This window comes from Esox lucius, chromosome 8 (assembly GCF_011004845.1).
Source record: "Esox lucius isolate fEsoLuc1 chromosome 8, fEsoLuc1.pri, whole genome shotgun sequence".
Classification (NCBI taxonomy): domain Eukaryota; kingdom Metazoa; phylum Chordata; class Actinopteri; order Esociformes; family Esocidae; genus Esox; species Esox lucius.
Genome location: NC_047576.1, coordinates 37,007,354 through 37,022,471, shown reverse-complemented (window position 1 = coordinate 37,022,471; position 15,118 = coordinate 37,007,354). Strand labels below are relative to the sequence as shown.

The following is a 15,118-nucleotide window of genomic DNA, read 5'->3' as shown; positions in this document are numbered from 1 at the left end:
GGGACACATTGTGATCTGTTCTGGGGTCTCTGTTCTCATAAGAGAGTGGTGTTCGCTTGAGAAGCAAGCAAGCTAGGCAATAACAAGCAAGCCTTTTTCCCTGCATTCACACCTTACAGAAATGTCTGTTAACCATTAACATTCCAGTGATTGATTATTAGGACAGAAATTAAGGACATAGGTATACATGTTTATACTAAATAATGAAGAATCATTGAATATCTAAATAAAATAATGAATCATTGAATATCATTTTTCACTAAGTATGCACCGTAGCGGTCTTATAGACAAAGATTGATCAGGAGGCAGGCAGTCATTGGTAAATGGTTGATTTATTTACACAGCTGGAGATGGTCATTGTAAATTCTGCCCTACAGTACCAAGAGAATTGTCAAACAGCTGTTGGTTGTTCCATCCATCATCTTCCTCTTATCTGGGGCTGGGTCGCGGGGGCAGCAGTCTAAGCAGGGATGCCCAGACTTCCCTCTCCCCAGACACTTCCTCCAGCTCTTCCGGGGGGAGACAGAGGCATTCCCAGGCCAGCCGGGAGACATAGTCCCTCCAGCGTGTCCTAGGTCTTCCCCGGGGTCTCCTCCCGGTGGGACGGGACCAGAACACCTTCCCAGGAAGGCGTTCCGGAGGCATCGGAAACAGATGCCCAAGCCACCTCAGCTGACCCCTCTCGATGTGGAGGAGCAGCGGCTCTACTCTAAGCTCCTCCCGGGTGACCGAGCTTCTCACCCTATCTCTAAGAGATCGCCCCGCCACCTTGCGGAGAAAGCTCATTTCGGCCGCCTGTATCCGGGATCTTGTCCTTTCGGTCATGACCCAAAGCTCATGACCATAGGTGAGAGTAGGAACGTAGATTGACCGGTAAATCGAATTGTCAAACAGCTGTTTGTTGTTCCATCCATCATCTTCCGCTTATCCGGGGCCGGGTCGCGGGGCAGCAGTCTAAGCAGGGATGCCCAGACTTCTCTCACCCCAGACACTTCCTCTAGCTCTTCCGGTGGGAGACCGAGGCGTTCCCAGGCCAGCCGGGAGACATAGTCCCTCCAGCGTGTCCTAGGTCTTCCCCGGGGTCTCCTCCCGGTGGGACGGGACCGGAACACCTTCCCCGGAAGGCGTTCCGGAGGCATCCGAAACAGATGCCCAAGCCACCTCAGCTGACCCCTCTCGATGTGGAGGAGCAGCGGCTCTACTCTGAGCTCCTCCCGAGTGACCGAGCTTCTCACCCTATCTCTAAGGGATCGCCCCGCCACCTTGCAGAGAAAGCTCATTTCGGCCGCCTGTATCTGGGATCTTGTCCTTTCGGTCATGACCCAAAGCTCATGACCATAGGTGAGAGTAGGAACGTAGACAGACCGATACATCGATCGCATTACTGCAGAAGCTGCACCGATTGCACTGTACTGCACTGTTTGTTGTTATGGAGTTCAATGTGGTTGTCAATATACCGCACACAATGCCCCTTCAATGTTTAAAATGCAATTTGGATGAGTCGGTGCCATTAGAATTTTTCTCCTGTTGTACAATGTCTCCAGTCTCTTCATTGTCCTGTGGAAGACTTTCATTTTATTGATCTGTTTGTCAGTGTCAGAGTATATGGTCATTTGTGTGTTTGGGGGGCCTGTTGCTGTCCCTGTCCTTGTCCACCTGGTCATACTTCTGACCTAGTCTAAAATCAAATAGGCTCTGGATTTAGCCCAGATAAATGTATTAATTATTCCAATTGGACTCTTAATATCTCACCCGGCACAGCCAGAACAGGACTGGTCACCCCTCTGAGCCTGGGTCCTCTCTAGGTTTCTTCCTAAAATTGGGCCTTCTTAGGGAGTTTTTCCTAGCCACTGAAATTCAACACTACTGTTTGCTCCTTGGGGTTTAAGGCCGGGTGTCTCTGTAAAGCACTTTGTGACAACTGCTGCTGGCAAGGAATTCAGGCAAGTCTAATTAATAAACATCTTTACATTTTAGGTTTGCGTTATTTGTTATATTGTCCTAATGCATCATCCCCTTCTATCTCCACCTCCCAGGATCAGATCACCATCACTGGATATGAGCACAAGGCTACAGCAGCCAAGGATGCCATCCAAGCCATTGTGGATGAGCTGGAGGAGATGATCTCTGAGGATATCACCCTGGATGCCCGTGTCCATGCCAGGATCATCGGGGCCCGTGGCAAGGGCATCCGCAGGATTATGGACGAGTTCAAGGTGAGTAGGGTTGGGGTACATCTTATCTCTGGAAATATTATATCCTTTGTGTTTTCATAAAACATTAAGCAATTTTTTGGTGAAATAATAAACAAATGAGTAGGTATAGTGACAAGACAACCAGAAATAAAATAAAATAACTTTCTAGACCTGACTAAGTCCAGGTACTGACCTTTCCAGATTCTACAGCTATAAGGATTCTCCTGATGTGTCAGAAGGCCAATAGGCTACACAGTGTTCATTGTTTTAACTTATTGAGGGGTGAAAAAAAGTAAACATTTAAAAAGAAAATCTTTAGAGAAGGCATCCGCACAACCCCTTGCAAATGATCGGCGATGTGTGTGCTACAGAGACAAAAGGCATGGCAGGAGAAGGCTTTATTTTAAAATTGTAAACTTAGGCAATAAACCAACAAGTCTCAGATTATGCACCACAGGCCTACACTTTTATTTGTGACAAACAAGTGACATTTTAAAGGGCTTCTATTTTCTTAAAATTCTGAATTAGACCTAGTACAGAAAACGTTACTCAGTTTAACACTGATTAATGGCGTCTAGTGTCATTACTTGCTAATAAGCTTTTAACGACACCGCCTTTCACGTGGGCGACCCAGGTTAGATTTTCATGAGTGAAGCCCGGCTGAGCTAGGCTTGCCTGGTTTCTTGTTATAAAAGAGCTCTTTATTTTAAGTTGAGAAGCAATGGTCTGGTTGTTTTTAAGAAAGCTTCAAACTACGACCATTAGGGTATTCTGACATTTTGGGTGAAATTTGTTGAAATTTTTCTTGTCATCAAAAGCTAATCCAATATTTTATTTCACTGGTTTTCTGTGTGCCCTGTTGTATCTCTTTCTAAATAAGCCTCACAGGTCCTCAACTGGCAGCTTTGTTCAATATTACCCGCGAAACACTAGTCTCAACATCAACAGTGAAAAAGAAAGAAAAAGCTGAATCTCAGACTGGCCAATAAAAAAGATTAAGATGAGTAAAAAAACACAGACACTGGACAGAGGACGAACTCTGCCCAGAAGGCCTGCATTCTGGCGTCACATCTCCTTTGAGACTAGTGTCTTGCAGGTAATACTTTATGAAGCTGGCAGTTGAGGACATGTGAGGCATCTGTTTCTCAAAGTAGGCACTCTTGCTCAGTTTTGCATCGGGTCCTCCCACTGCTCTTTCTGTTCTGGTTAGAGTTTGCGCTGTTCTGTAAAGGGAGTATTACACCTTTGTACAAGATTGTCAATTTCCTGGAAGGTTCTCACATAATAGCTTTCTAGACTGCCAGGTTTCAAAATAAAGTTAATTGTTTCTGGACATCGCCAGTGATACCCTCTTTTTCATGACTTTTGGGATTAATCTTGTTGCAGCAATGCTGGCAAGCTCAGGGGGTGTCAGTCCTAACAAAAATGGGGGTGTCAGTCCTAACATTAGGCCTCCTGCATTTCTGGTCTATTTCAAGTGTGTGTTAAAACTAGCTAATCTGTCAAAAGTTAGGGGTAGTCAAGAGGACTCCTAAGTCACTAACACCATGTCACACACAGTCCCAAAAGGGCTGCTGTCGGCAATCCACCTAATTAATCAGTTTGACGTTTTAGAAACATTTATTGATACTGAGGTATTGCCTTAATCATGAGGGTATTATGCTCATAGTAGAGCTAGTCGGAGATGCTGTCACTTCACCAAACAAACAACCCAATCACCTCAGAGATCAAGGTTGTGACAGCTATATGCTACTTGGCCACAGGGAAAATGCAGTTATGCAGCACAGACGAACTACGTGTTATCTCGGTCATCTATTACGTCAAACGATGACCCCATATCGTGTTACAAATAATTTTGGTTTCCTCATGATGTTTGCCAACTACAAAGAAACAAAGCCGACTTCATGGCCATACCTCCACCACTCAGTGGAGTTGGTGCTATAGATAGGGGACACAATTGCGCACATTGCACCATCAAAAGATGAACGCACATTTTTTTACGAGCTGCCAGACATGTAAGAGGCTGACAATTAGCTGAACGTATCTTGAGAAGCCAGTATCCTGGCTTCAGAATGGGCCTTTTGGGGGGGACTACACACGACAGTAAGCATGGTCTGTCCATGTACTGTAAAGGCAGTGAGTTACCTCATGACAAATCTATGCATTTTCTTATTTCTGACCATTTGATAAACATAATTGTCTGTCATGCTTGAATAACTGAAACCCTATTAACAAAACTGGTTAAATAATTTTATTACCACATTGGAAGGGGGGAGGGGAGTGAGTTCGAGGGACAGGAGTGTGGGGTCGGGAGAAGCAGTCAGTAGCTGAGGTCACATCCTGCTTCAGAGCATTTCACCCTTTTTATTAACAAAATAAATGGATCTGGCAAGGCCATGGTAGTCTAGAAGACTGGACTATATGACCTAAAATCTAAATCACGATAAATTGAACGTTTTACCTCGATTACGATTAATGAACCATTTTTTTGCTCTTTGTTTTTTGCTTTGTTTTGTAATGTGAAATTTACCTTGTGACATTGCAATAGGTGCTACATAGTAGTTTTTATTGTTGTCACAATATTTAGTGTGCTGAAGTAAAATATTTATATAGCACCTTTTTAAACACATTTAACAAGAACATCAGCACAGCAAAGGAGAATATAAAAAGTAATATAAAAACAAACTTTATCATTTATGACACATACAAACAGAATATTGCCGCCAGTTTCCACCCAGACATCCCCAATTAGATTATTGAATATTACAGCATTGTCTGTTAAGCCGATGTGCACATACCGATTGCAAGGTGCAGCCTGTTTCAAACACTGCTGCTGTGTCTGTCCATTGAGCTGTGCAGCTTTGACAACATTAGCACTGTTATCTGTCGTTACGACCACAAGGTTCTATTCTGTGAGTTGCCACACAGAAAGCATATCTCTCAGACCCTGTGCAATAATTTCTGACATGTGGTCGACTGGAAAATATTCGGTAAAATGATTGTGCTGTAAGTGTTGAAACCCATTGGTGGTATATTCTTTCTGCTGTGTTTACATTTGACTTAATTTTATGTGTCGTCTTTACTGTAGCCAAAATGAGTCCAGACGATGGACAGTTTTTCTTTGGTACAAGTTGCTCAGTTGACTCGTTGTTGAGTTCTCCATGTTGCTTCCATGCGGCTGGCTGGACGGGGTGGAGTCACGTGACTACACACACTGTAGTATGGTTTTAAGGGGAAAGTTTTAACAGAATAAAATAAAGCAGGCAAGCCAAGTTCAGCCAGCCTGCAATAGAAAGTGTGGCCATCTTGAGATTTGAACTTGGATCGCCCCCGTGGAAGGCTGTGTCGTTAACCACTACACCACAGAGCTGTACATTTACTGGTTGTCAGTATAGCCTCTTGTCTCTATCCTGAACAAATCCTCTGGCCTCTGGCCATTTCAAATAGTTAATTGGCCATTCCTGAATGACATTTCTTACTAAGTTTACCTGCACAACGAATAGCGGCTATGTATTGCGTTTGCCACTGGCCGTTTTAACAGCGTATTAGCCAGTAAAAAGCTTTACCGGTATCTACTAACTTACTAGAATAGTCATGAGAATTAAGCCATTGCTAGCAAGTCTGCCAAAGCTATTTCATGGCATAAGAACATATTTTTTTCTTTCATGGAAAAACAACGTGCTTTTATCTTTCATGAATTATATTTATACAATTACTATCTCTAATAACTAACCTTTTCATCAAGTGAATATACGAGAGAATCGTGGAATCTACCAGAAATAATAAATGTAGTTGCTCTTGATAGATTCAAACTTAGGTCTTCCACCTGAGAGGCAGTGTGTTTAACCACTACGCCACGGCATTACACATCTCAGCTGTCGCTAGACTCCATTGAGGATTGTGTTAAACTGACTAACGTTTCTTATTAAGTTTGACTCCACCATTGCGTCTATGAACAGTATTGCTTTTGCCACTGGACGTTTTAACAGCTTATTAGCCAGTAATAGGCTTACTACTAACTTCCTAGGAATAATCATAAGAATTGAGCAATTTCAAGCGAGACTGAAGATAAACTTTTCCATGCCAGAAACGGTCGCAATATAACCGTATACAGTTTCAGTTAAGGCTTACTATAACGTAACTACTGTATGTTAAGCCAGCAAATGTTTGTCTATCCTGACCCAAATCGCAAGCATGGATGCGTACTTCGAAAATCCACCAGATACAGTCGCAATATAGCAGTAATATTTGTTTATTTCAGGCTTTCTATAATGTAATGTATTGTTGTTTTCAATTCTTATCCTTTTGGTGCTTGTGATTTTCCTTTAGCGCTCACTAAAACCTCTTTTTTGGGGGTGCCCAAAATTCCTCTGTGCAGGAAAAAACCTAAGTATATCATTCTTGGTTTCATGTTAAATCAGTGACATGTCTTTATTTCAATATGGCAAAATGACACATCCTTCTACAGTATTGCTATGATGAATTCACTGGCAGAAATCCCTCCCCTATCAGCTAATCACTGTTGGCATAGTAAGTAAGCTTGTTTTTGTGGATCACATCATCCACAACAACGGGGTTAACCCCGCCCTTTCTCTTTAAGACTTCTCCCCATTCCTTAGTACAAGCTGGTCTTAGCCACTTTGTGAATAGGTTTTAAGAGGAAACTCTTCACTAGGAACTTTAAGTGCTATTTAGGAGTCCTCCTAGTTGTAAAATAAAATGTTTTGTGAATAAGGCCCCAGGAGTCTTTAGATACGCATAGGGATATTTCTTCCAAAGCCCATTGTGCCTAGCCATTCTGCTTTTATCCCACGTCAGCTCAACCAGGAAGTAGGATGGATCAAGTGTACTTGGAGGTGTGCACTACTCTAGCTAATGACTAAATTTGAGCTTGTCCAACCTGTCACAAAGGGTCACTTGAGTGTGAAATGGATAACTTGTCCAAATATTCATTTGCCACAATGGAAAGTACTGAGAAATTTGCTACATCCTTTGGTGGGCCAAGTGTGCCGAATCCAGGTTAATAAGCCAGATTCGTTGCACTGGTGGATTGCCTTAAAATGCTGTGCCTTAGAATGCAGAGATCCCTACCTCAACTGTTGTGAAGTCTTGGATTTCTCTTTATTCTGGTATTTTTGTTTAGGTTGATCTGAGGTTCCCAGTGCCTGGAGCTGCTGACCCCAATCAAGTGTCTGTCACCGGACGTCCTGAGCTGGTTGATGAAGCCATCGACCACCTCCTAAACCTGGAGGAGGAGTATGTAAGTGCTGTTGTCCACTCAGTGGTGTACAAGGGTCAAAAAATTATGGATGTCCTGAAATGTTCATGTTTTTTAGGTTATGTAGTAAAAATCAAACACGCAAATCTGCTTCTTCGCCAGGGTCATAATATGACGCTAGCTTGTCTGTATGGGTCTTTGTATTAAAACCTTTAAAGAAAGTGTCATTTTAACAAGTTTTTAAAATTTCTGTAAAGGTTTTCAGAACATTATGATTTTAAAATGTATCAGAGGGTGAATTAAACCACAATTCTCATTACTGTATAGTGTCATAAAATTGAAGCGATAGTTTGTCATGTTTCGGTGACAATCCCCTTACTGGCACATAGTAAGGGGACTGTCTTTCAGGCACATAGATTAATAATGGATTGTTATTAAAAAAATTACTGTCTCAGTCAGTAATTAGTTAATAGCGTCCTAGAAATTATTAATGAATACGTACGTACCCCTATCGCAAACCTGTATTGCAAGCAGAAAACTAAAACACTCCGAGTTAATACAAATGTTGTTTACCTCAAAGAACATGACAGTGTTGTATTCCTCAAAATATAGTTTTAATTTTCCCTATATAGTTCTCATTTCAAAAAAACAGGTACTTCCTGTGTTTACCGGTCAGTTTTGTTCACAAATTTATCAATCCACATTTTCATTCGGGAAGAGCGTGTATACACAGTAAAAAGACAAAGAAATTGTCATTTAGAGTATTTATTTGTGGAAAATAACTGGCCAATATAACCAATAAAAGATGCATTGTTTTATCTCAAATAATGCAAAGAAAACAAATTCATATTCATTTTTCCACAACAAAATACTGATGTTTTAACTTAGGGAGAGTTCAGAAATCAATATTTGGTGGAATAACCCTCACAGCTTTCATGTGTCTTGGCATGCTATTGGGTGACTTTATGCCACTCCTGGCACAAAAATGTTATCCCTCTGCCAGTAAAGCCAGAATTGGACCCTTTTCCTCACTCAGCTTTTCTTTCTCTCTTGTCATACTGAATAGTTGTTTTTTTAATTCAAATTACCTTTGAGGAACTACTTGTACTTTTTTTGCCATCCAGCTGGTCCTATTACAAGAAGATGGTGATGAACACAGCAGTGGTTTTTAGACTTTTCTTAGTTAAATAAGATTTGGTTCAGGTAATCCCCTAATCAGTACGTCATTAATTAAAATGACATGTCTGTGTTAGAATTTAACAGATACTGGAATGGAATGGCTGCCATACATGCGGAGATCCTTATTTAAGAAAATTGGCAACTGAAATTGTCAGGTATCGTCTTGATCTGGAACACAACCAGGTGGACCCTGGACCGGGACAGCAATGAGTCCATTAAGCCTGGTACTCTGGAGATGTGGGCCAAGACCTAATGTCCTCCTAAGTTTAAAACAAGGCAGGATACAGGGAAAATTTAGAAAATGCATTCCATTGATCTACAAGGATTTATACTGGAGAAGGAGAACTGACCCTACTCCCCCAGCACAATAATATAGCAATGTAAGACCTTGGGGCTGAGACGGGGGGTCCAGTGACACTGTGGCCCGATCCGGGGGGGGCCCCGGACAGGGCCCAACAGGCATGAAATCAATCCACCTACATTGCCAAGCATCAACTAAAGGGACGCCCATCAACCGCAACCACCCTGAATGAGGGCAGAGTGTTGAGTTCAGCCCAATTGCATGATGTGCGCAACAGAGAGACAAGTCAGTGACTCCGCCCCGGAATGGCATTGGAAGTAGGGCATCCCAGTGGCGACGAGTCCACCTGGCAAGACCGCAAAGGTGGACAGTATCAAGCCTTCTGGTCACCTTCACACCCCTGGGCCAGACTACACTTTATCATAGACCATGCTAAAGAGATAAGTCTTTAGTGGACACTAGGAAGCTTGCACGGAGTCTGCATTTCTAACCTGAATTGGCAATCATTCCACAGTAGTGGAGCTCTATGAGAGAAGGACCTGCCTCCGTTTGTTTGTTTCAAAATTCTAGGTACATTTAGAAGACCTGCATCTTGCAATCTAAGGTTACGGTAGGTATGTATGGCAGTATAAAGAGGCTAGTACTGAAGAAATGTTTAAATTTTTTAGTTCTATTTAGGATTCTAGCAGCCATGTGCAACACTAATGGAAGTTTGTTTATTGATTCTTCAGGGTAACCTGAAGAGCATTGCAGTAATCTAATCTAGAAGTAAAGAAAGCATGGATGAATTTTTCTGCGTCAGTTTTTGATAGAAAGTTTCAGATTTTTGCAATGTTCCAAAGATGTTCATCAAAGGAGAGGTCACGGTCGAGGGTAACGACAAGGTTTCTCAGTGTTTTGGGATACGACCATGCAGCCGTCGAGGTTCACAGATCTGCCAACAAAGCTCTTTGTTTCTTGGGTCCTAAAACAAGCATTTCTGTTTTTCTTGAGTTTACACCAAAACATACCTTTGATTTGTCAGAGGATATGTCATCCACACATACGAACTGATGTCTTTCAGATAAATAAGATTTAAACCAGGCTAGAACATCTCCACGTAGCTCAATATGGGTTTCCAGTCTTTCTAAGCGAAGAGAGTGATCAATAGTGTCAATGGCAGCATTAAGCTAAAGAAGCAACAGGCCAGATGCAGAACCTTTGAGGCCATTAGAAGGTCATTTGTTACCTTCACAAGTGCCGTCTCCGTACTATGATTGGGTCTGAAGCCGGATGGGAGCATTTCATAAATGTTACTTGTCATCAGGAAGGTGTTCAGTTGTTGGGGAAACAAATTATTCTAAGATTTTTGAGAGGGTAGGGACATGCTCATTAAGTTATATAAGTCTGGTTACCGATTAGATTATTTTTGTAGAATAAGTCTATTTTCCGCTATTATTGAGTTTTGTACACATCCGGAGGATAGGGAGCAATCTTTTGTCAGGAACGCACAACGTGGGGGGGGGTGGGGGGGGGGGGGGCGTAAATCGAAGCGGGAAGTGTGACAAAGATGACACGCAAATGTTTTAATACAATATTATGAATTTAAAAAGTGAAATTGAGCACTGGCCCTTACGGGCCAGTGAGTGTCTTTGTCTACTGGCCCGACGATAGGTCTTACTGGCCCCTGTCCCAGCTTTCATTTTGAATCCTGCCCTGTCCCAGCTCTGTCGTGTTGCTGGTGTGAAATTCAAAGTGGGCATATTTTTCAAGCAACAATGACGTATCTGTTTCAACGTGATATGTTGTCTTTGTACTATTTTCTATTGAATATAGGGTTTAAATGATTTGCACATCATTGCATTCAGTTTTTTACATTTCACTAAGCGTCCAAGGTTTTTTGGAAACTATTTATGTGACATTTGGTGGTGGCAATCATGATTTGACCAATTATTGTCCAGCTTTGCAACTAGCAGTAAAATGTTGGCCACAGCCGGGCATTTATTTTGCCTTCGTTTGCATATCCCTGTCAATAAATGTTAACTGTTTACGCACCAACAATATAAACACCTGTTTCACCCAGCCTGTGCAGAATCTCCAGTCAAATATTTTTCTCTCAAATATTGAATGTTTGGTGCCTTTTTATAGCTGACATCTAAGTTGTTTTAATAAAGCTTTACTCTTGATATTGAATTCTTCCACCTTGTTGTTTGATGAATACATTGATTAATCATGAAATGTAATTTGATTAGGCTCGCTGAATGTTTCAAGATGTTCTTAAATAATATGAAAATATGGTAGGCCTTGGTTAATAAGCATGAGCACATTATTGCTTTCTGGTGTCATATTTTGTCCTGTTTCATTTTATTACTATTATATATTAATTTTAATTATTCTATAAAACTGACTTCTGTGGTATTTTTCAGATGGCTGATGTGATTGAGAATGAATCTAAGATGACGTACATGAAGCCCCCTGGTGATCGCAGTGCATCGTCCATGGATGACGGAGGGCGGGACCGGGGCCCATCCAAAGGATTCGTGGTGAGGGAGGCTCCCTGGCAAACAGGCACAGAGAAGGTGAGAGGTGACATCTTATATCTAGTTTATTATTTGTTAAATCTCACTCTGTTTTGTACCTTCTTGACAACCTTTTAGGTGGTCATTGTTGATAAAATGAGTTGGCCAAACTGATCTGGCACCATTGTGTTTCTTTTGACTTTTATTATAATCCTATTGTAGATTTGCAATGCTAGTTGTGTAGTTCAATGGTTGCTTATTAATGTTTGTTTATTAATGAAAAGGAACTGCATCAGTAAGGTTGTCACTGACATCTGCTTGTTACCCTCTTCTCCAGGCTCCAGATATGAGCAGCTCCGAGGACTTTCCCAGCTTTGGTGCTCCTGTGGCAGCCACCGCTAAGGCCTCTCCCTGGGGACCAAAGCGCTTCTGAGCAGAGTTGGGCTGCTATAGACGAGACAGGCTTCACCTCTACCCGAAGACACAATCTTCCCCTCATTGCCTCCCCTACCCCTTTTGGACCTGGACTGGCTGCTGACACTGACCCCTATAGAAAACATCTGCAGTCCTGGAAATATTTCATGCTTCTCATCTCTGTCTACGTAACTTGGTCTGCCTTTTGTAGATTTTCTGAGGGAGTCTGAAATGCTTTCAACCAAACTGTGTTTTGACCTGTAAGATTTATTTTATCTGGTGTTCAGTAATGTTTATCTGCAAAAACAAAAAAAACATAGGAAACATTGGCAGGTTGTTGTTATAATTTTATTTTCAGGTAGAAAAATGTACTCAATCAATGTGGTTTAAGACTTGACATTTTCATAGTGATTTGAAATGTGCTACCAAATCCAAAGCTGTTAAGGCAACAGAGCAAAGCTTCTTAGGGTTACTGAGCTTCCTGTTTCTTTGCCTTTGCAGGGTCTGGGGGGAGGGGTTGACTTACCTCTGGCAAGATGTTAGCCCATATCTCCATTTTCTCTGCCTGTGATTGATGAGAAACTTGGGGGCCAGCTGTCTGTTTCAGCCACTCTTCTCCACTCATGTAACTTTATCTGTGTACTCTCATTAAGATTTGTCGTCTTATGATAAATCGATGCATTTTAGTTGTCTGTCCTGTCTTTCTCCTTTTGCTTGGAACTGTGCTTGTGTGAGTATGTATGGGCAGGTAGTTGTGTGTTGTGCCATGCAGCCTTCTGAATTTGTCAAACTTTATTTTGAGGGATTTTATTCACTACAGATACTATTTCACACACTCAAACTGCCAGATGCTTTTGGAGATCGTATTGGGCCCTTTACCCTCCCACAACACTAGACCCAGAGCTCCAGAGTTTTACTCCAACCCAACACACTAAAGTACCGTACGAGGTGAATACAATATATAGATTTTCTTTTTTCATCATTTGAGGCAAAGGTTTTAACTTATCTCTGGTCATGTTTTGGAAGCAACAGAGCAGATTATTCTGTGCCAATGAACGGTCTTCTATCTAGTGATGTAATGTGTTACTCGTCCTGCAACATACCGGGTCAGTGTCCAGTCCCTTTTGTCTTCCAGTTGCTATGCAGATTTCTCTGGAACCATAGCAATGGCCCTTTTATCAGCCTTATATCTAGAATGATATAAACCAGATCCAGATTTGGTGTCATTGTCTGGGGAGAACAGGAAGTGTATAGTAATACTTTGGGGATAAATGTTTGATCGTGTTATTCCGTTGCTGGATAGCATTTCATTTTGCTCCCAGTGATGCAGATACACTTAATGAAAGATATGACATCACTGTCTAATACTTGTCTGTATCATTTTAGCCTTATGAAAGATTATGCAAAAACCATACAAGTGAAATGATTTTGGATGACACTGGAAATGAAACTGTCCAAAAACTCAATAAAAATTGAAAATTAAAAATGGTATTGATTTTTTTCTGATATAAACACATGCTATGAAATGGAGGCAGAGTTGTGCAAACATTTGTTTTGATCCGCAACAGGGCAGGAGATGATGTGCAGGGTAAATGTTAGCGCAGTAATTCGTCAGAAACACAGTGCAAGTTAAGTCCGACACAAAGGGCTGCGCAGACTACTAACAACAAGGATGGGTTCTCAAACTTCTTCATGTGGACCGGTAGCCATTCGGTGTTAACTTTTTCTGTGCTAGCTGATGTGATTTAACTTACGAGCTAATTATCAATCCATTGATTAAGTGAATCAGATTGAACGAGAATGTGAAATGTCTGCCAGACCCTAATGACTGGTTTGAGAACCTTTAAACTGGGATATGTTTTTAACATTAGCTTTGGATAGTATTTTGAGCCTTTTACTTTGTCCACATTTTGGATTACAGACTGAGATTTTAATTGATAACATTTTCCTAGTCATCAATCAACCTATACACCTCATAATTGCAAAGTCAAAACAAGGTTTTATAAATGTTTCAATGTATTCTCTTAATGCTAGTCAGTGCCGTAGCCAAGCCAATAAGTCTAAGGAACTCCATAGACTTCAATTTTGTCAGCACATATTTTGGAAAGTTAATAAAAAATTCCCCTTCCATGAACTGCCACCTTAACATGGTGGAGGGGTTTGAGTACCTGAGTGACCATAGGAACTATGTTGTCTGGGGCTATATGCCCCTGGTAGGGTCTCCCTAAGCAAACAGGTCCTAGGCGACGGGTCAGACTAAGAGCGGTTCAAAACCCTTTAATGATGAATTACATTTCGAGAACCGTGACGTCGCCCGGTATGGCGCAGCCGGGGCCCCACCCTGGAGCCTGGCCGCGGGGTTGTGGCCGGGCCTTTCCCCATGTGTTGGCGTTTACCCCGGTGAACGAGAGGGTCGTTTCCCTGCGCCTACGGGTCGGGGCTAGGTCTCTCACTGTTGTTTGTGCCTACGGCCGAACGGCAGTGCAGAGTACCCGACCTTCTTGGAGTCTCTGGGAGGGGTGTTGGAAAGTGCTCCGACTGGGGACTCTATCGTTCTACTGGGGGACTTCAACGCCCACGTGGGCAATGACAGTGACACCTGGAGGGGCGTGATTGGGAGGAACAGCCCCCCTGATCTAAACCCGAGTGGTGTTCAGTTATTGGACTTCCGTGCTAGTCACAGTTTGTCCATAACGAACACCATGTTCATGCATAAGGGTGTCCATCAGTGCACGTGGCACCAGGACACCCTAGGCCGCAGGTCGATGATTGACTTTGTTGTCGTTTCATCTGACCTGCGGCCGTATGTCTTGGACACTCGGGTGAAGAGAGGGGCGGAGCTGTCAACTGATCACCACCTGGTGGTGAGTTGGATCCGATGGCGGGGGAGGAAGCTGGACAGACTCGGCAGGCCCAAGCGTACTTTAAGGGTCTGCTGGGAACATCTGGCCGAGTCTCCAGTCAGAGAGATCTTTAACTCCTACCTCCGGCAGAGCTTTGACTGGATCCCGAGGGAGGCTGGAGATATTGAGTCCGAGTGGACCATATTCTCCACCGCCATTGTCGAGCTGTGGTCCTCAGTCGGTTGGCAATTTTGGTTTCCATTGACTGTTGTTAAATTATTTTGTTCTAAACAAATGAAGCAATGTACAATAAAGATTTTAATCTTTAATATATATTGTTCATCAAGACCCGGTGTGTGATTTAAGTGTACCCTTGTGTTGTACATAATGGAACTTTCAGCTTAAGTTTGGAATGTACAGCCTAAGATTGTACACTCTGGGGTGTCGGCTTACTCTGTGATAATCAGTGA

General features: G+C 42.3%; 1 protein-coding gene across 2 annotated transcripts in view; it reads left to right on the top strand.

Annotated features, from left to right (window-relative positions):
- The window catches only part of hdlbpa (high density lipoprotein binding protein a), a 68,298-nt gene extending 55,007 nt beyond the window's left edge, over positions 1-13,291 (top strand). For both annotated transcript variants that reach the window (XM_010865313.5, XM_010865312.5), the window contains exons 25-28: positions 2,037-2,216; positions 7,339-7,455; positions 11,299-11,451; positions 11,729-13,291. In XM_010865313.5, coding sequence (XP_010863615.1) covers positions 2,037-2,216; positions 7,339-7,455; positions 11,299-11,451; positions 11,729-11,824 — 546 coding nt within the window. In that variant the 3' untranslated portion in view covers positions 11,825-13,291. The remainder of the gene's footprint in view (positions 1-2,036; positions 2,217-7,338; positions 7,456-11,298; positions 11,452-11,728) is intronic.
- Positions 13,292-15,118: the final 1,827 nt, after the last annotated feature.